Source organism: Canis lupus, chromosome 10 (genome assembly GCF_048164855.1).
Source record: "Canis lupus baileyi chromosome 10, mCanLup2.hap1, whole genome shotgun sequence".
Classification (NCBI taxonomy): domain Eukaryota; kingdom Metazoa; phylum Chordata; class Mammalia; order Carnivora; family Canidae; genus Canis; species Canis lupus.
The window spans coordinates 24,117,327-24,140,611 of record NC_132847.1 but is presented as its reverse complement, the minus strand read 5'-3'; the positions used below and the strand labels follow the sequence as shown (position 1 = coordinate 24,140,611).

Genomic DNA, 23,285 nt, shown 5'->3' with positions numbered 1-23,285 from the left:
GTAACACTTCCATACTATGACTATTCCAGATCCGTAACTCTGTATTTTTCTCTGAAATGGGATTTGTACATAAAACCATTTTAGAAACAGAAACTTTTGGGGCACCTGGGTAGCTTTGTGGTTGAGTGTCTGCCTTTGGCTCAGATTGTGATCCTGAGATCCTGGGATAGAGTCCCACATCAGGCTTCCTGCAGGGAGCCTGCTTCTTCCTCTGCCTGTGTCTCTGCCTCTCTGTCTTTCATAGATAAATAAAATCATAAAAAAAAAAAAAAAAAAACTTTTGTCCTAATAAGGTCAAATGATTTGCTGGCCCAGTGGAGAGGTAGCCAGAATAACAGATGAAGTCAGACATCCTGGGTTTGAATGCCTCTCTGCCATTTGTCTCCTGTGGTTCCTTGGGCAAGTCATTGCTCTTTCCAGAAGTTTCTGTATGTGTGAAATGAAGACAAAGTCCTCCTTGCAGGGATAAGAAATTAAATGAGCTAATGGGTAAAGACAGAGGTGGAATTAAATCCAGTTTTACCACTTAACTAACTATATGACTGGACAAGCAACTAATCAATTCAACATGTATTTACTGAATGCAAAGTCCTGAGGATACAGGACTAACATGGTCCCTGACCTCAGGGAGTTTACATTCTGGTGAGGCAGACAAAAAAATCAAGTTGATAGTTAGAATATAGTGTTAAATACAGTAATCTGTTGTTTTCTGAGAATCATCTCAGGTTGGCTTTAATGAGATACTATAGTACACGCAAAACATAAAGCTAGTCCTGAATGTCGAGTTTTTTTTCAAGAGCAGAGCCGTTTATTATCACTTTATGGGCAACAAGAGCACACTTTTAATATTTTTTTAAAATTTTTATTTATTTATGATAGTCACACAGAGAGAGAGAGAGAGAGAGGCAGAGACACAGGCAGAGGGAGAAGCAGGCTCCATGCACCGGGAGCCCGATGTGGGATTCGATCCCGGGTCTCCAGGATCGCGCCCTGGGCCAAAGGCAGGCGCCAAACCGCTGCGCCACCCAGGGATCCCCAAGAGCACACTTTTAAATGTCACACTCTTTGATTTATCAACCAACATTTCTTCCTCAGAAATGTATACCCAAGAAATATAATTTGGACTTGATCCAACATTCTTCATTTCTTCTCCAACAGCTTCAGCCTGGCTCAGGGCAGGCCAGATCAGATGGACAGACCACCAGCTACTAAGTTTTTGAATGATAAATGGTGATTGTACACATGCAAAAGAAAGGCTATAAAAGGAGTATTTGTCTAGAGCTGGGAGCTGGCTGCCTCTAAAGACCTTTGAACTGAGGCAACAAGTATTCCTAAACACTTTCACTTGAACTGAAAGACATAGAAAAAATGAATCTCACTTTCTAGATTTAGTTTATCAGTAGCCATGGACTGTCCTTGCTAGGTATACAGCTTATAGCAATACTGAAAGTAACAGCAATGCTGAAAGACAGCATAAAGAAACCCAAACCCACTGTAATGATAATAGTACTGACACTTTCTGGATGCTTACCATATGCCAGGCCCTATCTTTACATGCTTTAAAAGCAAACATTTTAAATAAAGCATTTAAGCAACCTGCCTAAGGTTGTTCAAGTATCCCCAATATAGAAAAATTTATTTAAAATTATGTGCATAAACTATTTTACCACTATTGTAACCAATATATTTAAACACAGTATGTCATAAAACAACATATTATAAAAGCTACTGAAAAAAATTTAAAGGATGGGGTGCCTGGGTAGCTCAGTCACGGGGACTGGCTCTTGATCTCAGGATCCCGGGATCAGCTCTGCACTCATTGGGGAGTTGGCTTGAGGATTCTCCTCCCTTTCCCTCTGCCCCTCCCACACCTACCTCACAGGAGCTCTCTCGCCTTCTCAAATAAGTATCTTAAAGGATGAGATTTAAAAAGTAACATAAATAGGGCAGCCCAGGTGGCTTAGTGGTTTAGTGCCGCCTTCAGCCCAGGGCGTGATCCTGGAGACCTGGGATCGAGTCCCACATCAGGCTCCCTGCATGGGGCCTGCTTCTCCCTCTGCCTATGTCTCTGCTTCTCTCTCTCTCTCTCTGTCTCTCATGAATAAATAAATAAAATCTTTTTAAAAAAGTAACATAAATAGCTCTAGTATATTTTTCCTGCTTTCCAAATGGCTTACTACACATGTGCCCCACTTTGGAGACCACTGAGGTAGATCGCAGGCAGTCAAAACCCAGGAACGAAAGAAAGTAATTAGTTTTCAAACTTGAACGTGCATCACAGAATCATAAAGACCCCAGGACACCCTTAAATAAAGGAACCTGTGTTCTCTTTGAAGCTCCTAGGCATTCACTCCTCTGCTCTTTCCATCAAGCTTTCCAAATTGGTAACTTGGGCCCTGGGCCGACTTGGGAAATAGAAAGGACTCTTTTTGCAAAAGTCAACAGTATAGTTCTGGGGGTCTCAGCTTCCAGAAGACTTCCACAGGCAAAAGCACAGAGAGAAAATACTGCCTTCAAAGATCCTTGAACTGCTGGACCCAGGGACCTAATAGATTACTAGGAATTCAGAAATAAAGGCTATGGACACTTTAAATCCAAGGCTGCTGAGTACTAAGAAGAGTTGACAGACTATTAATCTATCTACTACCAAGTGCCAAGTTAAAATGATACGCTTTTTCTATGGACAAAGCCCATTTTTCATACTGAATCTTCACATATTCTTTATTCCATAATAGCTAGAACTGTGAAAAGAGTCTAATATTCAAAACATGGACTATCAGGTATTTCCATATATCAAAAATGGTTAGGAATTTTTTTCATTCTGAAACTCTAGCTTCTACAGTGATTGTAATAATATCTGAAAGGATAACACTGAGCTCCAGATTTCCAAAGGGTTGTTAAAACTTTATTTTTTTATTCCACTTTTTTTCCCTCCCAAGGTAATGCAAAGCTAGAATTTCTTTTTAAAGGCTAGAGCTTCAAAATCATGAACAACTATAAGCCGAAGCCGTATTAGGAAAAGAATAAGGTCAAGAAAAATAATCAAAAGTAAATTCCTTGGGGCGTCTGGCTGGCTCAGTCAGTGGAGCATACAACTCTTGATCTTTGGGTTGTGAATTCAAGCCCCACACTGAGTGAAGAGATTATTTAAAAATAAAATCTTAAAAAGAGAAAAAAAAAATCCTCTCCAGTCATGTAAGATTTGATAGTATGCACTTACAAATACATAAATACCAGCTAAGCCAGAACGTACCATAAAGGTGAGATCACTGATTCTGCAGGGATTTTGCAAAGAAATTGTTTACAGTTTTTCTTCACATTTCTACTTGGATTCCTGCCTCAGGAAAAGTATACGTTGATATAGGAGGGAGGGGAAAAAAAAAAAAAAAGACCTTCAAATACTTGCAATTGAGAACACTAGGGAATCTTTAACTAGGGAGGGAAATGTAGCCATCTTTAGCTCTAGAGAGCTTGCCTAACATTAAACAGTAAGCTGTTGATTATATTCCTAAGCCAAACAGCCCACTCAAGTTGAGATTTTATTAAGGTTTTCTGAAGATTACATCACCTAAACTGAATAAAAAGCTAAGACATCCCCTCTACACATATTCATTTACTCTTTGTCTTTATATTTACACAGCCATCTTAAGCTTTTCATGCCAGAAGCAGAAGGCATAAAAAAATGCCAACCAATTCCAATTCTTAAATAAAACTATGTACCAAACTGTAAAGAACTAGTAGCTCCAGACTCAAATCTTAAGAGGAAGCATCTGATCTCAAGGATCACACTGGGCTAGTTACTTAGAACTCTTGCCTGCTATAAGAGCTTAGCATCCATCATCAATAAAACACCAAAAGAGAACCTTTTACTAAACCAAATGTAGCTTTTTGCCCTAGAATTCAAATGCCATTTTCCCCCTAGTTCCTATCTTAAGCACTATGTTATCTGTCATTAAAGAATCTTAGCTGGTTTAATGAAGAAAAGGAAGACATCATAGGTTAAGCTAAATTACAATTTTGGAGTCTTTGCTTTCTAGCTTGTGATCCTTAAAGTGCTGATATGCTATTTAGAAGCAGATCTCACAACTGGCTTTATAGGATTTATAAATACCAGGTACTAAAGGGCTGGTTCTGCTCAAACAAACCAAACACTTCACATGTAGGGGCTGCCTGCCTCAGAGGAAGGACTGCAGTCTCTGGTGTACAGTGCTACTAGCTGACCACCATTTGTACACTGACAAAGCTAAGAAGAAATGAAACATATCAAATAATAAAGCATCTACAAGGACTTGGAAGGAACTTAGCCATCTTTGGTAAATTCTATACTTCCATTTTGTAAAATGAGTGCACTGTGGTGAAGTGCCAACTGTCACATGAACTATTATTTTACCTATAGCCTGTATTATGCCAAACACGAACATAATCTAAGACTACAAGCCTTCTTCAGAAAGATATTTTTGGATAGAACTGTAAATTCTCAGTGGTAAGGTTGTTCAAATTTTTAAATAAAGATACGGAGAGTACAGTACTTCTCTCACATGCCTACCAATGTAAACCAAATTAGAGAAAACAGCATAAAACATTTCAGCAGAGATGATTTTAAGAAAGTGTAGGTTGAATTAACTTTATTTTATAAGGAATTTAGAAAACATGAGCAAATATTGATACTGCATTAAAAAAAGAAATTAGTCTGTACATCATTTAAATTTTAAAAATCAAAGAGTCAGTGTGAAACTAAAAAATGTAGTAACAGAGAAATGTGTTTCACTTCAGGACAAAATACTATCAGTGGTTTATTACAACTAGATATACAAACATAAAGATAGTAATGCTAAAATGATGTAAAACTCTGAATCTCAAAGTGATCCAGAGGCTGAAGGGAGCACCAATTGTCACCAATGTGAGACTGCCACATATTCTATCAAAAGAACCAAACTATCCAGACGTAATAAAAATAAGCAAATAAATAAACTGGGGGAAGGGGGAGAAAGGAACCCAAGATGCCTGCACTTTAGAGTAAATGGTTTATTTGGTTCTCTTGTTACTTGTGTTTTGTCTGTTTTCTTCTCCTAAGAAAGAAAGTAGATATGGAAGGGATCCAAAAGTATTTCCCAGTTATATTCATCTTAGTTTTTCAATAAGAATAACTATATTGAAGAAATAATGATTGATACCCCTTGTCATTTTAACCACTTATTGTACAATTAATATTTTGGTAAGCTTTATTTTTTTTTAAATTCTAAGAATATTCAGAAACTTTATCTCTTAATTTAAGAAATATCTATTTAATTCCTAGAAATTTTATTTTTTCAAGAAATGACAACAATACAAAGTTCTAATACACCAGCAGTCTTGAAAAGAATACTGGGTGATCCAATTATAACAATTTAAATTAGAATATTCAGGAAATATATCTGGGGGGGTCAAAGATATAATTTATGACTCCTTGTGAACTAGATTTCACCGAGATATGCTTTAAATCTAAGTCTACAACATAGGTACCATTATGCTTGAAAATTTTTAAGAAAGAAAGTTCATGACCTACTCAATAATCCTGGAGAAAATGTGGATTAAAATTAGCAATGTATTTTTATGTACAGATGTATAAACAAACGCTTCAGAGGAGAGAGGAAACATTAATATTTATAGGCTACAAATCACTTTCTTTTAGGGAAGATTAAAAAAGAGTCAGTAGCTAGACACAGAGCTAGAGGTTGTGAGGGAACCTAAAAGGAGTAAATACTAAAGCTCTTTGCAGTGTAAAGAAATGCAAAAACTCTTATACTACAAATCTTTAATTTTACAAAACCAAAAAGCAGTCCAACTATTGCCCATTTATGATGATTAAAATTGAAACAAAAACTGAAATATTTTGTAAAAATTCTATTATAACATTCTTATATCCAGTTCATATTGTTCCACTGAGTCAAGTACAATTTAAGCTCAAGGGGAGACACAAATTAGAGAATTTTACCTTTTTTTTGAGAAGATGATCAGAATTTCATTTCAAGAGGATAAGGTGAAGAGCTCCTTAGTGACTTGTGTACTTTATTACTGTCAATAGAAAGTCCAAATATTTCCATTTTTTTTAAACTTCTGGAATATTATCCAGATATTTAAAATATTGATATTTAAAGCTTACATTAAAGGATATCATACTCTGAAAACAGGCCTGTTTTAAATACAGTTTGATAATTCTGGTGGTACTTACTGAAAGAAGATTTCTTTAGCAAATACTGGTTTCATGTATTTAAAAAAATCAGCAAGACAGAATTTTAAAAATGTTAATATACAATACATTGTAAACTGGAGACAACAAATGCCACATGTGTCACAGGCCAGCACAGGTAAAAAGTTTTTTCCAGATGTTTTATAAGACTTTGTATCTTCCTTTATTTGTTGGTTGGTATGAATTTTGCTGCAACAGAAAAAAAAGATACATGGTCAGAAAAAGCAAAGGAAAAAAAAGGAATACATGTCAAATAAACTTCTTTTCCAAATGCCTAGCATTATCAGATATTTAGAACAGAAAATGTTAGTATTATTATACCAAGGAAGAAAAAACTCTTTAATAATCAATCATCTTTGTGTTCATGTGACTACTCTTGTACAATAGCTTTGAATCAATTAATGGTGGTGGCATCAAGGTTCTTTTTCTATCACTCCTTGGTGAGACAGTCTAAAAAGAACTTGATTAAAAGACTGTTTTTCAAAAGAAAAGGGGAAAAAAAAGGTTTTTCTTCTTCCTTTCTGTTTTGTGTATCTTTTATTCTTTAAACTTTTTATCCCCTCAAGGGAAGTTCCGTAAGGGGAATTTCTGAAGAAAAAACAAAAAAACCAAAAAACATTTGTAGAGAAAGGACAAAGCCTCCTTTCAAAGGGTCCTCACCCAAAACACATATTATAGGAAGTTTACAAGCTTCGACTGGCACTAAAGACACAGGGTTGGGGGCAACTGGGAGGCTCAGCTCAGTTGGTTAATCATCTGGATTCTTGATTTTGGCTCAGGTCATGATCTCAGGATTGTGGGATCAAGCCCCTCGGCAGGCTTCACACTCAGCTGGGAGTCTGCTTATCTCCCTCTGCCCCTTCCCTTGCTAGAGTGTACTCTCTCTCTCTAAGGTAAATAAATAAGCCTTTAAAAAAAAAAAAAGACACTGGAATATGTTCACTTTCTTTGGCATGGTGGTCTATAAAACAATGTCTTTTCCAAGTCATAACAACTTTGGAAAATTAGTTAGCAAAATTTATGTAAAGCTAACTATATCCACCTATAATTAGCAATTCTATTCCAAGCATATAACCAAGAAAAAAGCATACTTGTATGTACAAAGGAGACATGAAAGAATTCTCAGAAAAGAGACCCCTGGGTGGCTCAATTGGTTAAGCATCTGACTCTTGATTTTGGCTCATGCCGTGCTCTCAGGGTTGTGAGATCATGCCCCATTTCGTTCCATGCACAGCATGGAGTCAGCTTAAGACTATCTTTCCCTTTCCCTCTGCCCCTGTCACCGGCACCCTCTCTCGCTCTTAAATAAATAAATAAATCTTTTTTTTTTTTTTTTTTTTTTTAAAGAACGCTTATAGAAGTGTTACTCTTAAAAACAAAAAAGCAAAATAGCCCCAAAGTCAATACAAAAATTGTGGGTATATTCACAAATTAAATACTACACAGCTGTGAAAGACAATTAACTACTGCTACAAGCAACAATATGGAGTTCCTCCAAGTAATGCTGAGTCAAAGAAACTAGATACCACTGAGGGGGCACTTGACGGGATGCGCACTGGGTATTATTCTGTAAGTTGGCAAATTGAACACCAATAAAAAATAAATTTATTATAAAAAAAGAAAAAGAAACTAGATACAAAAGAGTATACAGTAATGTAGCTCACTTATATGGAGTTCAAAAATAGGTGCAACTAATCTACCAGGTTAAAAGTCAGAATACCATTACATTTGGGGGAAATGAACAGTGACAGGAAGAGCATGAGACAGGTTTTTGGAATGCTGGTATTGTACCATGTTTCTTGATCTGGGTAGTTATCACATCATGGTGCATCCTTTGTGAAAATTCATCAACCTGTATGTTTTAGAATTGTGTACTTTTTTGAATTTATATTATAGTTCAATAAAATATTTACTAAAACAAATAAATAAGTCCTTGAGGTTTTCACTCACCAGCCGAATCAGTTCTTCTTTTATAAGCCTGGTGATTTCTGCCTTTGCTTTCTGCACAGCCAGTTCATTGGCACCTGGTGAGTAAGAAGAAAACATTATTCGTATTACTAGAATTACACTGGATGTTTATCCATGTCATGGAGATCCAGTAGGAAATACTGTAGATGACTTTTAGAAACACTGTACTACCTGGCAAGATAGCCTTTCAGAACTTGGTAGAATGTCATCCACATTATTATTCCAATTACTTGTAGAGTTTCAAATGTAACCAGTGAGATCACATTACATGTAGTGTTAAGAATTCTTGGTATAGGGCACCTGGGTGGCATAGTCACTTAAGTGATCAACTCTTGTTTCGATTCAGGTCATGGTATCAGGGTCTTGAGATTGAGCCCTGCATCCTGCTCTAAGCTCAGGGTGGAGTCCACTTGAGATTCTCTCTCTCTCAAATAAATAAATAAATCTTAAAAAAAAAAAAAAAAAAGAGTTCTTGGTATGATTAAAAAGACCAAAGAAGGGATCCCTGGGTGGCGCAGTGGTTGAGTGCCTGCCTTTGGCCCAGGGCCTGATCCTGGAGACCCGGGATCAAGTCCCACGTCGGGCTACCTGCACGGAGCCTGCTTCTCCCTCTGCCTGTGTCTCTGCCTCTCCCCCTCTCTCTCTCTATGTCTATCATGAATAAATAAATAAAATCTTTAAAAAAAAAAAAAAAAAGACCAAAGAAAAGATGATTAGCACTTTGTCTAAAAGAGACTAAGAAAAAGTTGAAGAGAAATATAAACTCCTTGGGATGCTTGGGTGCCTGAGTGGCTGAGTGTTTGTTTTTGGCTCAGGGCATGATCCCAGGTCCTGGGATTGAGTCCCACATCAGGCTCCCCAGAGGGAGCCTGCTTCTCCCTCTACCTATGTCTCTGCCTCTCTCCTTGTCTCTCATGAATAAATATAATCATAAAAATACATATATAAATTCCTTGGTTCATTTATTTAACAAATATTTATTGGGCATTTATTATATTCCTTAAGATGGAGAACTAGCCACATTGAAGAAGTTATGCCACGGAATATTTTGCAAAGGGAATCCCACGTGCAGCAGTACAAATTAATGAAAGGCATGCTTATGTGTGCCTGAGTGGCTCAGTCAGTTAAGTGTTTGCCTTTGGCTCAAGTCATGATTATCAGGGTCCTGGGATTGAGCCTGCATCAGGTCTCCCACTCAGCGGGAAGTCTGCTTCTCCCTCCCCTTCCCTACTTTCCCTTCTCCCTCTCATGCTCTCTCACTCTCAAATAAATAAATAAACCTTTAAAAGAAAAAAAAAAAGGCATGCTTAATTCCTGAAGAGAAGTATAGTGCGGTTGGAAAAGAGTGTAAAAGAACATTAGTAAGATAGCCAAGAGGATGAAGCATTCTGGACACATTCATCCATAGTTATTAAATTCAAGAAACATTAAGCACCTATCATATATGATACAGTGTTAGAGATTCATTATACAAAGAACTGATTCATGCTCTTTATGATCTTGCAGACTATGAGAAAAACAAACTTGTAAAGATATTACAACATAATGAGAAGATAGGAAATAGTCTGTTAGAATGACTTTTAAATATCACTCTTATAAAAACCTCTCCCTCACTTCTCTAGGCAGAGTTAAGTGACTAAGAGTTGAGAGATAAATAAAGTAATAAGGAAGATACCAAATCCAAAAACAGGTATTATCAGCAGTAATGCTGGATGAAATTCACTTCTGATATTGCTATAATTGAGGTGCTCATGTGACATCTAGTTGGAAATATCAGTAAGGCCAATGGAAATATGAACCAGAAGTAAAGGAGACATGGACACAAGAGAGAGCTATGAAGGGTGGTCGTGTGAAGGGATCTGAAGCCAAGGGACAAGGCCAGGGAGCAGGTGTAAGTCTAGGTAGGTAGCACACACACAAAATAATAATAAAAACAAAGAAATGAAAGTTTTTTAAAAAGGGAGGGCAGTTGGGTGGCTCAGTCGGTTAATTTTCCAACTTGATTTCGGCATGGATCATGATCTCAGGGTTATAAGACTGAGCCCCATGTCGGGTTCTGCGTTGGCGTGGAGTCTGCTTAAAATTCTCTCTCCCAAAAAAGTGAATAAACAAAATAAAAATAAAAACAATAGGTAGCACTGTGCACACATAAAAATGAAAGAGCTGGACCAATAGATTAGAAATTAAAGGATGAGGAGTGAAATGTTAAAGAATATAAGGAGAACGAGGGATGCAATGTAGAGAACTATATATTTATCATTCTATGTAAGAAAACCAAAAGAGGAAAACAAGCTACAAGCTACAAGAATTCCCCTTATTAGAGGTGAACGACCTTTTCTGACCCTAGAGAGAGGAAAGGGAGAAGGAGAGAAAGGGGAGGAGAAAGAAGAAACAGTTTAACAATAGGAAGGAAAGAGCTGGGAATATGGGTGAAGACATAGCAACATATCTAATCTAAATCCTACACCTCCACCAGCCAGCAACCACACATTCTAAAGCTGTGGGTGCTGGAAGAGAAGAGAGGTGGATGAAAGTAAACAAAAGAGTAGAATCAAGAGCAAAGCCAGACTAAAAATTACAAAGAAAATGAAATTCAGGAGGAAAATATGCTACACTTGGCATGAACTGGTGTGAAGCTTGCTGATATTCTGTGCTGTTTTAAAAAGAAAGAAAATGACACTCTCACCTAAATTCAAGTAGAAAAGTAATTTTCCTACTTAAGTTAGTGCCTGACCATTTGGACCAGTTTAAAGTTTTGACTTATAAAGCTTCTTTAGGTAATAGGTTACATATGTTTATAAGCTGCCATGGAAAAGAGGCATTTCCTTTCATTGGTCCTAAAACAACTCTGGCTGCTTTTAAGGGATTCTCCACTAGTAAAAAGAGAGGGTCACAAAACAGGCCATAAATTATACAGGATGGCTAGGCACATAAGTCCTTCCTGTTCTCCTTCCCGCTGCCTGGTGGGAGGCCTGAAACCGCTGAGCCACACAGAGCCTCCAAGGAGCCAGGCAGTAGGGTCCCTCCAATTACAGAACTAGAAACAGATGACACTAGGCTCCTTCCAACACCTGTTTTCATCCTATTAGAGTTCAGTTGATTTGGCTGGCGTTTCAAAAACTAAGAAAAAAAATCCTTTAAAAAACTAATCATCTATGAAAATCTCCAAGATTTGGATCATTTTAATTACTAATCTCCACTAATTAGCATCACTATGGCTCTAGAATTCTAAAGATTCATTTTTGACAAGATTGTCTTGTTACAGAGGGGGAGAAAAAAGCTGGCTTAGATCATAAAAATTTGAGGTTATTTCCTAAGTACAAATTGACAATGGAAAGAAATGACCAGCATTCGAAGTGACTGCAAAAGTTAAGCAGAAGCTATGGGCTTCTCACTTCACTTGGCAGTAGAGGAGATAAGTTCTGATAAAATTATATGTAAGATGAACTCTGATATATTTATACTATACTAAACATAATTACCTTTAAATTCAAAAACTACATAAAGGATCCTTTTTCAAAGCAAACAATCATATCTCTCTCTGATTCAGCTCTTTGTAAGGCAGGCATTTAAAAAAGTATTGGCTTTGCTTAAATGACACCCATGATATTCAAGCCGAAAATAAAAGTATGATTGCATGTATACCAAGGGTTTTATCATCAGATTCCATTGGATGACACTGTGTCTCCATCCTGTACGTCCTCCTAAAGAACACTGGAATAGGAAAGACCTGTCCAGTTCCAAGCACAGAAAGATGTCAGCATAATTTTTTCTCCTTAAAGAACTAGGTGCCAGCAATCCCATTGTACTACACAATAAAGAAGAGTATCATATGATTTAGAAACACACAGTCATTGGCAGAATAAAAGTCTTTCAGGACACATAAAAAGATGCATTTAAAAACCTGACTTAAAAAAAAAAAAAAAACTGACTTAAAGTCACAATCACAAACAAAAATAGACAATTTGCTCAGTTCCAGCTCTACATCTTTTGTATACCATTTAAAAATATACATAAATCTTAAATATGCATGAATTTTTAAATATCCATAAAATAATGGCAGAATGGGAATAAAATGGAACATACAAAGGGTACATCTGAATTTCCCCATTACTACAATTCATCATTAACCTAAGAAGTTCAATAGTGAGAGGGCATCAGTGAAAATGGCAGCCTAGAACTCCAAAAGCCTGATCTTTGACAAAAAGTGAATAAACTTGCAAAAACCTGAAATCAACTGTATGAGAACTATAAAAGCTAATCAAAAGTTTATAGCAATCAGGCAAAAACTAAAGAAAAAATAAAGAAGGAAAGAAGAAAGAAAAGAAAAAAGAAAAGAAAGGAAAAGAAAAGAAAAGGAAAAGAAAAAAGATTAAAGGAAAAACAAAAACCATCCCAACCAGCAGAATCTTGGCAACAGCACTTTTCAGTGCTTTAACATACTCTGACCCCATCTCGCACTTTGGGGCAGCAAACAATTTCTACCTAGGGGTAGATGGGATACATTGCACATGTGTGTCTCTTCTTGTGTCTTTATGCTAAGATGCCACACAAAAACAACTGAGGTCACCAATTCAAAGGAAAGTGACTAAACAGGCACAGCACTAATCAATTTTTAGTCATGTCTGTGGGATTCCTTGTTTTGGCCTGGAAAGAATCAAATCCTAACACGTAAGTAAATCATCTGTAGATTATATTCAGTAAAGAACTTCCCTAAAATTATAAAGTCTTCACAAAATTAAATAAATGCCAAAATATAACAAGAACAAACTGTGTCACCAAGAGACAAATCTTATTTACAATACACTTTCAATGGATCTAAATACCTTCCAATGATCTTTCCAACCACAAACTTTAGAGGAAAACTATTCATTACAGTAGCCACTAGCCAAGCATGTGGCTACTTAAATTAATAAAAATTGGGGGTCCTGGCTGGCTGAGTCAGTGGAGCATGCAACTCTTGATCTTGCCATCAGGAGTTTGAGCCCCACGATGGATGTAGAAATTACTTTAAAAAAATAAAAAATGAATTCCTTTACAAAAATTTTAATTAATAAAAAATTAAATTTACAAATTTTAGTCACACTGGCCATATTTTGAGTGCTCCATAGCCATCATAGAGCATTCTCCTGGACAGTACAGCTCTAAATAGATCAAATAGAGGATATGCCTGTCAAATAATACTTTGTATTCTGAAGACAAGTGATTATAGGGCTTAATTAGATGTATTACTCAGAAAATTTATCAAGTGTTTAACCATTTGCTTTGGGAAGAGAACAGATGACAAAGTCACTACATTCCTATAACTCTAGTAGGGGGGACATAGACAAATAAAAATATACTACAATTTCTATGTGATGAGTACTGTGAAGAAAAACAAATAGGTAAAGAACTACAGAGTGGTGAAGAGGGATGAGGTAAGGCTTCTTTGTCAGAAGTGATGTATGCACCTTAAAGTAACTAGGCCAGTGCCTGAGGTAATACATGATATGAGAGCGGCTTCTCAGCAGCCATCAAAGCCATTTAAAGCACCATGTATGCAGACTTTGAATGTACAGAACACACAGAATCAACCTCTCCACAGCTCCAAAAACAGTATCCAAAAAATATTTAGTTCATTAAATAGATGAAGAGGATGTGGCTGTTCTACACTTTTAAGTCTATTACAAAGATATTCAGATTAAATATAAATGAAGGAAAGTCATTGATCTCAAATTGTCCTACTATGCAGGAGAATATTACATTAGGGGGAAAATCAAAAAGGAAACTGTTAAACTCATTCATGAATGTGTGAAATAAAGTTATAAAGCACATCTGATTGGGGTGCCTGGGTGGCTCAGTTATGTGTCTGACTCTTGGTTTAGGTTCAGGTCATAATCTCAGTCAGGGTCATAAAATCAAGCCCCATGTCAGGCTCCACACTCAGCAAGGAGTCTGCTTGAGTCTCTCTCCCTTTTCTGCTCCCTCTGCCACTTTCCCTACTTGTATACACTTTCTCACACACAGTCTCTAAGATAAATCTGGGGGGAAAAAAAGTGCAAATCTGATCAGTCTTAGATAATACATATCTCATACACTTTGTCTTATGGTATTATTTGTCCTCTCATTTTTTTAAAGATATGCAAGAACTTTTATGGGCATAATTTCACAGGGAATACTTGCTTGGATAAATATTCATTAAGTGAACTAATATACTGATTTCCTTTTTTTTTTTTTTTTTTTTTTTTTTACTGATTTACGTTCTAACCTAAACTCTGGCCAGAATATTCTTATTAGAATAATAAACAGGGATCCCTGGGTGGCGCAGCGGTTTGGCGCCTGCCTTTGGCCCAGGGCGCGATCCTGGAGACCCGGGATCGAATCCCACGTCAGGCTCCCAGTGCATGGAGCCTGCTTCTCCCTCTGCCTATGTCTCTGCCTCTCTCTCTCTCTCTCTCTCTGTGTGTGTGTGACTATCATAAATAAATAAAAAAAAATTAAAAAAAAAACCTTTTAGAATAATAAACATATTAGTCCTTAAAATACATGTTTTCTTTTAGAGTGATTTTCTAATGTGACTGAACTGTCAAGACTGAAAGAGTTCTATATAAAGATCATTCACCTTTCTATATATCCTGAATTTCTAAATAAAGACCTTAAATGATATATGGAACTATTTTCTTATACATGTTATTTTTATCCTCTCTAGAAATGACTTTACATTCTCTCCATTTCTATTACATCTGTATCAACTCTGACCTAATTCAAGGCGGCAACAGAACCAATAATACATACTTTCAATTGCCAAGTAAATTTTCCGCTCTCCTTCCTTTGGTTCTTTGCCAGGTGGGAAATACGTTCCTCTGATTGTAATTGCAGCTTCAGAATATTCACTGATTCTTTGCAGAGCTTCCTTAGAAGTAACTTTCCATCTAGCAGTCTATGAAAGAAAGGGTCGGGGGAAAAATCACTTTACAATAGAACAAATCCCTGGTGTACTGACAAAGAATAGGTTGGCTAAATAATATTCCGGTCAATATTAAGAATATAATTGACACCTTCACATAAAATCATTTAGATCCTAATGCACCTAGAATATATTCATAAAAATACAACTTCTATTGTTGTCTTCCTCATCTAGATAAAGAGTAGCTATTAAAATGTTCATGGAGGGACCCCTGGGTGGCTCAGGGGTTAAGTGTGTATGTCTTTGGCTCAGGGCATGATCCTGGAGTACTGTGATTTAGTCCCACATCACGATTGAGTCGAGTCCCACATGAGGCTCCCTGCATGGAGCCTGCTTCTCCCTCTGCCTCTTTCTGTGTGTCTCATGAATAAATAAAATCTTAAAAAAATATATGTTCATGGGTTTTTAAGAAGAAATTTTTGTTCCTAAAGAAGCAAGAGTTTTTACTCCATGATTTTAAAAAGGTTTAAAACTGTTACTTGCCTGTGGGAAGTCATTGATCTCTAATTCTTCCTCATATCTCTTAAAAGACTCATTTTGTCCACCATCCTGTCTCTCCTCTTCTTGTTTCTCCAAAGGCACATAATTGAGCTTGGCATTGATCTTTTCAGCAAGTTGCTCTGCAATGGTTTTGGCAGACACAGTGGGAGCCAGGATGGTGCCACCTCTGAGAATTGCATTGGTAGCCTGTTGCATCACATCCTGCAGTTAAAGAAGACCTACAGTCAAATCTCAAATGAGGACAGAGACAAGATCAACGATCCTACCACAAATTATTCTCTGGAAAGCCACTAACTAGAACCACCTTTCTAATACAGAGTCCTACTCATGTGCAATTTAGCAGTACATATTAATAGTTTAATAATAAATCTATCTTCCTTACTTTGATGGGAAAATAAAGAACACTTAAAGAACACTCAACTCTATCATTAAAAATTCTACTGGATCATAGAAAATTAGATAACTGTTGATAGCAAATATAGTAAAATATATCTAAAATCGGGCAGCCCGGGTGACTCAGCGGTTTAGTGCCACCTTCAGCCCAGGGCGTGATCCTGGAAACCTGGGATGGAGCCCCACATCGAGTTCCCTGCGTGCAGCCTGCTTCTCCCTCTGCCTGTGTCTCTGCCTCTGTCTCTCTGTGTCTCTCATGAATAAATAAAATCTTTAAAAAATATATCTAAAATCATTTATATAACTTTGTGGCTCCTAAGAGTTTCCTCTAAATTAGAATCTTTGTCCACTACCACCATTGAGCTCTTCCTTCCCCCCATAGCCCAAGCCAATATTCATTAAATTATGGTAAATGACTGACTTTCTAATTTTATTTTACACTCAAACCTTTCTAATTTGGACTTAATTTGACTTTATGCCTAATGTGGACAGAATTTTGTAGGTTATACATGACTCAAACCTCAAGCTTTTTTAACAATGAGAAGGTAGGGCTATTTGATGTCACAAATAAGGAGTTACTAGCAGTAATAATCCCAGGGAATATTATATTAGGCGCATTAATCCCTGTTTCCAGAGAAAGTACAGGCCTGAGTATAGCAGACACATGATTCTCACTGGCTAAACAACACAGAAACCCGAGACTCTAAGCCTTGATTGTGGCTGCCTCACTAAGTCAAGTGTACTAGTATCTAGCTTGGATCTTCCAGCTATTCCCGAAGCTATCCAGCCTACTGGAGAGAGGGCCCTATAAATCCACAAACACTCAAAATCTCCAAAACACTGTTAAAATTAACAAACTATTATTTGGGAATGCTAGAAAGTTTACTCTTAGTTAAAAATTAACTGATAATAATTTGTTAAAAATTAACTTAATAAAAAAGCTCTCAAGAGAAAGATGGCGGGATGCCTGGTGGCTCAGTGGCTGAGCGTCTGCCTTTGGCTCAAGAAGTGATCTCAGGGTCCTGGGATCAAGTCCCATCAGGGAGCTTGCTCCTCCCTCTGCCTATGTCTGTGTCTCTCATGAATAAATAAAATCTTTAAAAAGGGGGGTGGGGGAGCAGCTCTGGTGGCTCAGTGGTTTAGCGCCGCCTTCAGCCCAGGGTCTGATCCTGGAGACCCAGGATCGAGTTCCACATGGGGCTCCCTGCATAGAGCCTGTTTCTCCCTCTGCCCGTGTCTCTGCCTCTCTCTCTCTCTCATGAATAAATAAAATATTTTTTAAAAAATCAAGAAAGAAAAAGGCAGGGGTGCCTGGGTTGGTAAGTCAGTTAAACTTCTGCCTCTAACTCAGGTCATGATCCAAGGGTCCTGGTATTGACCCTGAATCAGGCTCCCTGCTCAGCTGGGAGTCTGTTTCTCCCTCTCCTTCTGTCCTTCCCCACTGTTCATGCTTTAATAAATGAATTAATTAAGTAATAAAGTCTTAAAAAAAAGAGGAAAAGGGAGTTATTTCCTTAAGATTTTGGTAAGTTCAATCAGAATATTATTTTATAAAAGTATCTACAGCTAACATGCTTCAGTTAGGCATTCTAAAATAAGCATTAAGATTTCAGTTAAACAAAAACAACAACAACAACAACAAAAAAGATCTCCGTTAACCATACTAGAAGAATCATCCACATGAAATAATTAAATAATTCTGTATTTAGATTAATGTTAAATTCCTGCTAACTCAACATCTAGAACAACTTGTTCACTTGTGCTGACAAAAATACTGACTAAAACTCGGAACAAATTACTTAATACCTGAGACTCAATGCCCAAATTCTTCTGAGCATTGATTCTAAGAGCCAATCTCTTAGCAATTTCTAATTTCTCAGCATTTCCTGCAGTTGGAGCAGGGACACTAGATGTTCCAGGAGCAGCCATATCTTTAACTCTCTTCTTTGAATTAAACATGCTTTCAATTTGTTCATCAATCTAAACAAGAAAAAAAAAAGGATTAATAAAAATTGGATTAAAAATACCAATTTAGATATATCCACAGAAACTAATAAAGAATATTTCTACCAAATGACTGGATTTAGACAGTTGTATTTATGTTAATTCAAACACACATATCAATAGGAAAATAGACCAGGTAATTATTGAGGATGGCACACTTTAAAAGTCAGGTATCTATGGCAGGATAAAGAAAGAGAAAGAAAAAACAGAGATGCAATGCCACATGAACCTACTGAACACAGTCCTAAGTGGTCCAGAATATACATGCCAGTTCAGCAATTGAGAACCATGTGCTGTCAAGACAGAGTACCCAACATAATGCAGCTGAGATGCTTCAGGGCTCAAGCCTTGAGGCAAAATTAAACTGCAGTGAAAGAGGCTGGAAGAAGGGCAGTAACTCAAGGCCAATGGGCAACTAAAAATATAGTCAACAAGCTCTGAGGGTGAATGGTATATGATCCTAAGGTGGGGCTCCCAAAATCCTTTCCAACTTCTAAAGTGTAAATGGATTTGCCTTAAAAATAGGTAACAGGGCACCCGGGTGGCTTAGTACGTTAAGTGTCTGCCTTCAGCTAAGGTCATGATCCCACAATCCTGGGATCCAGCCCCACATCCAGTTCTCTGATCAATGGGGAGTCGTCTTCTCCCTCTCCCTCTGTGCATCCTCACTCATGCTCTCTCTCAAATAAAAAATTGGGTAACAGAATCAGGAAAGAAGCCTTTTTTTTTTTTTTAAGATTTTATTTATTTATTCATAAGAGATACACACAGAGACATAGGCAGAGGGAGAAGCAGGCTCCACGTAGGGAGCCCAATGCGGGACCCAATCCCGGGACTCCAGAATCACGCCTGGGCCAAAGGCAGGCACCAAACCACTGAGCCACCCAGGGATCCCCCAGAAAAGAAGGCTTTATTGCACTATTCCTTTGAGCCAAAAAAGGAAAACAAGTAAGGTTTGGTTTACCCATCAAAGCAAGAACAAAGCGTGAATACCTCAGCTCTTCCAGGAGCCACTTGAGTCCAAGTGCCACCAGGTCATCTTGAGGCTGGACATATCTATCTATAAGCATCTTTTAAGGATGCCTTTTGCCCAACAATGACTATTGACAATGCCAACTAAAGAGATGCAAATCCCTTTATACACTTAAATTAGGCTAATAAGGACTTATCTACTAAATCTCAAATGCAGAGAAGAGCTTGTTTAGGGTTTTAAAAATTAATTAGATGGGGTGCCTGGGTGGCTTAGTCCAAGCATCTGATTCTTGATTTCAGCTCAGGTCATGATCTCAGGGTCATGAGATTGAGCCCCACATAGGGCTCCATGCCCAGTGCTGATTCTATTTGAGATTCTTTCTCTCCCTCTCCCTCTGCCCTTCTCCCCACTCATGCATATGCTCTAAAATAAATAAATATATATTAAAAAAATTAACCAGAGAAAGAATTGATATATTTCATACAATGAGATTTGAAATAATGTTCAAAGTAACATTAAAAAACTGAGGTGGATTTTTGGGGGTGCTTGGGGGCTCAGTCGGTTAAAGCATCTCTTAATTTCTGTTTGGATCATGCACCTCAGGATTTTGAGATCGAGCTCTGAGTCAGGTTGTGTACTGGGTGTGCATCATGCTTAAGATTCTCTCTTTCCTCCCTCTGCTCCTCCTCCCCTCAAAAACCTGAGGTGTTTCAAAGCAAGTTCATAAATTCTTTAATACTCTTCCCCTTCAAAACGTGGAGCCTCTCCTTGAATGTAGGCTGGACTTAGTGATATATTTCTAAGAGACAGAATAAAGTAGTAACTCCAGTGTGACTCCAGACATTAGTCATAAAAGGCCTTAAAGGCTTCCTCTTTGCCCCTTCTCTTAGCTGACTCACCTTGGGAGAAGCCAGTTGCCATATTGTGAGGACACACAGGCAGAGGAAAGAACAGAGGTATTCTGCCAACAGCACAGTGAGTGAGCCATCTCAAAAGAAGATGATCCTCTATCAGTCAAGCCCTCAGATGACCACGGCCTGGGACAATAGCTTTACTGCAACCTCAATGAGACCCTAAGCCAGAACTACCAGGCTAAACTGCTCCTGATTTTCTACCCTAAAGGAAATGTAAGAAAATAAATGTTTTTTGTCTTAAACTACTAGGTTTTGGATTGATTTGTTACACCATAACCAATAACTAAAACATTGACCTAATTAAATTTTAAGACAATATGGGGATCCCTGGGTGGCGCAGCGGTTTGGCGCCTGCCTTTGGCCCAGGGCGCGATCCTGGAGACCCAGGATCGAATCCCACATCAGGCTCCCGGTGCATGGAGCCTGCTTCTCCCTCTGCCTGTGTCTCTGCCTCTCTCTCTCTCTGTGACTATCATAAATAAATAAAAATAAAAAATAAAAAAAATAAAAAAAAAAAAATTTTAAGACAATATGGTATACTAGAAAGAAGTGGCATAGGGTTAGTGAGAGATCTGGGGTCTGCTGCTGTTTGTACCTAACAGCCAATGTGGTTGTAGACCAAATACCTTTTCTGGGCCTCAAATTCTCAAATGACTAGATCAGATTGAATTCCTGATTCTAAAATTGTGTCCTGAGCTAAGGTTTAATAGAATATGTAAAAAACAAAAACAGAAACAAAAAAACAGGGAAGCCTCGGTGGCTCAGCGGCTTAGTGCCACCTTCGGCCCAGGTGTGATCCTGGAGACCCGGAATTGAGTCCCACGTCAGGCTCCCTGCATGGGGCCTGCTTCTCCCTCTGCTTGTGTCTCTGCCTCTCTCTCTCTCTCTCTCTCTGTCTCTCATGAATAAATAAAGTCTTAAAAAAACAAACAAAAAACAACACAAAACAACTATGATCAATGATCAAATGTGGAGGACTTCTGAGTTTTTTTTTTAATTAATTAATTTATTTATGATAGACAGAGAGAGAGAGAGAGAGAGAGGCGCAGAGACACAAGAGGAGGGAGAAGCAGGCTCCATGCTGGGAGCCCGACGTGGGACTCGATCCCGGGACTACAGGATCGCGCCCTGGGCCAAAGGCAGGCACCAAACCGCTGAACCACCCAGGGATCCCCAGGACTTCCGAGTTAAACAAAGTTAAACAAGTTTCTTGAATTGAGGACTTTACATATACTTTGATATGCTTATATCACTACTAGTGGTATACACTAGGAAGATTTTCCAAAATTATTTTATAATGAAAACATCCTTTGCTAAAGCTCAAGCTTCTTTGGGTTCCAAAGAATACTCTGTGAAACACTGAATTTGCTGAGTCCTCAGGGTCCCTCTTCACTGGGTCACAAATAATGCCATTAGCTAAGAACAAGGGCTCTAAAATAAGAATGGATTAGGTATAGGGCCCAGCTCATCCCATTAATTGCTTTGTACACCTGAAAAGACTAATACTCCTAAGTCTTAGTCTCCTCAATTATAACATGAATACTCTTGAGTATTTACCTTCTATGGATAATGTGCAGAAGTAAATGAAATAATCCCTGTAAAGCATTTGACACAATGCATGGCACTTAGTAACACTCAAAAAGTGCTAACAATTATTGCTCTTTATTTTTTAAGTAAGCTCTATTACACCCAATGTGGGTGGGGCTTGCAATCACAATTCCAAGATCAAGAGTCATATGCTCTACCTACTGAGCCACCCAGGAGCCCCACTGAGTATTACTGTAAGTGAGGATATTCTATAATGATTAAGTTTTTTTTCTTTTTCTTTTTTTTTTAAAGATATTATTTATTTATTCATAGAGATGCAGAGAGAGAGAGAGGCAGAGACACAGGCAGAGGGAGAAGCAGGCTCCATGCAGAGAGCCTGACGTGGGACTCAATCCCAGGTCTCCAGGATCACGCCCTGGGCTGCAGGCGGCGCTAAACCGCTGCGCCACTGGGGCTGCCCCTAGTTTTAAAAAATAAAAATATTATGGCTCAGTGGTTAAGCATCTGCCTTCGGTTCAGGGCATGATCTCAGAGTATTGGGCTCCATATGGGGAGCCTGTTTCTCTCTCTGCATATGTCCCTGCCTCTCTCTCTGTGTCTCTCATGAATACATAAATAAAATTTAAAAAATATATATTAGTACTAATGTTATTAAAGACACGGGGGAAAAAAAAGACATGGGGAGCCAGGTACTCTTCATACTACTAGAGGGGATGCAGACTGGTATTCACTTTGCTGGAGGACAATCTAACAATGTTTGAGAACCAAATCAGATACACCTTTTAGACTAGCAATTCCATTTACACACTTAACCTCAAAACTTAATCTGAATGAATGTGCAAAATTAAATGTAGGATAAGCACTGAAGTACAGTTTATGATAATAAAGTATATTTATATTCTAAATATGAATATGTAGAAATGACCCACATATTGAAAATTAGGGGTCAGATTCATTAAACTGTGGGACATTCATATAACAAAATATTATATAACCATCAAAGAACAATGTAAGAATTAGGAGTACCTAGGTGGCTCAGTCAGTTCAGATCATGGACGATCTCAGGGTCGTGAGATTAAGCCCTGCACTGGACTCTGTGCTCAACAGGGGGTATGCTGGAGATTCTCTCCTGCCTCTCCTGCCATTCCTATTTGCTTGCTCTCTCAAATACATACATCTTTAAAAAAAATGTATTAAAAAAAAAAGCAAGAATGAATTTACTAAAATGAGTAGATTTCAACTTAAGACTGTTGTAAAGGTTATAAGGCAAGTATGGCTTCATTTTTATGAAAATACATAAATAGGGTAGAGCATACGTGAATATACAGAGAGACAGAAAAGGGAGAGAGTGAGAGAGAGAAAGAAAAGGTTGGGAAGGGCACACACCAGAAAGGCTTGCAAGAACTGGCTTTCTCAACAAGCAAATGTTAAGACCTCCAGAACGAAAGCAACAAATGCTTCAACTGGGAAGAATGAGGCTTAGATAAACGACACTTACATCAACTGCAGCATCCTCATCATCTGAGTCTTGCAGACCAAGAGCCGCTTTTTGCAACTTCTTCCTCTCGTTAGCCAAAGCTTGTTCTGTTTCATCAAACTTGAATCCCTTACCAGAGAACCCACTACTCTTTTTAATTATTTTCCCTTCCTTTCAAGGAAAAACAAAAAAGTTAATTTCATACTACAAAACCTCAGTGTTCAGGAATTTAGGAGTCATTAAATATTTTTCAAGGTAGTGCACACCAATATAACAAAAAACACTTCATCTAGTGTGTGAACAACAAAAAAAGAACTCTATGTAGATTATAC

General features: G+C 37.8%; 1 protein-coding gene across 2 annotated transcripts in view; it reads right to left on the bottom strand.

Annotated features, from left to right (window-relative positions):
* Positions 1 to 4,597: 4,597 nt before the first annotated feature.
* DDX46 (DEAD-box helicase 46) overlaps positions 4,598 to 23,285 on the bottom strand; it is a 73,134-nt gene continuing 54,446 nt past the window's right edge. The window contains exons 18-23 of one of the 2 annotated variants that reach the window (XM_072841103.1): positions 22,975 to 23,124; positions 17,841 to 18,017; positions 15,627 to 15,845; positions 14,972 to 15,116; positions 8,180 to 8,253; positions 4,598 to 6,418 (exon numbers count right to left, since the gene is read on the bottom strand). In XM_072841103.1, the coding sequence (XP_072697204.1) occupies positions 6,371 to 6,418; positions 8,180 to 8,253; positions 14,972 to 15,116; positions 15,627 to 15,845; positions 17,841 to 18,017; positions 22,975 to 23,124 (813 nt within the window). In that variant the 3' untranslated portion in view covers positions 4,598 to 6,370. The remainder of the gene's footprint in view (positions 6,419 to 8,179; positions 8,254 to 14,971; positions 15,117 to 15,626; positions 15,846 to 17,840; positions 18,018 to 22,974; positions 23,125 to 23,285) is intronic. The other variant, XM_072841104.1, reaches the window with a different exon arrangement.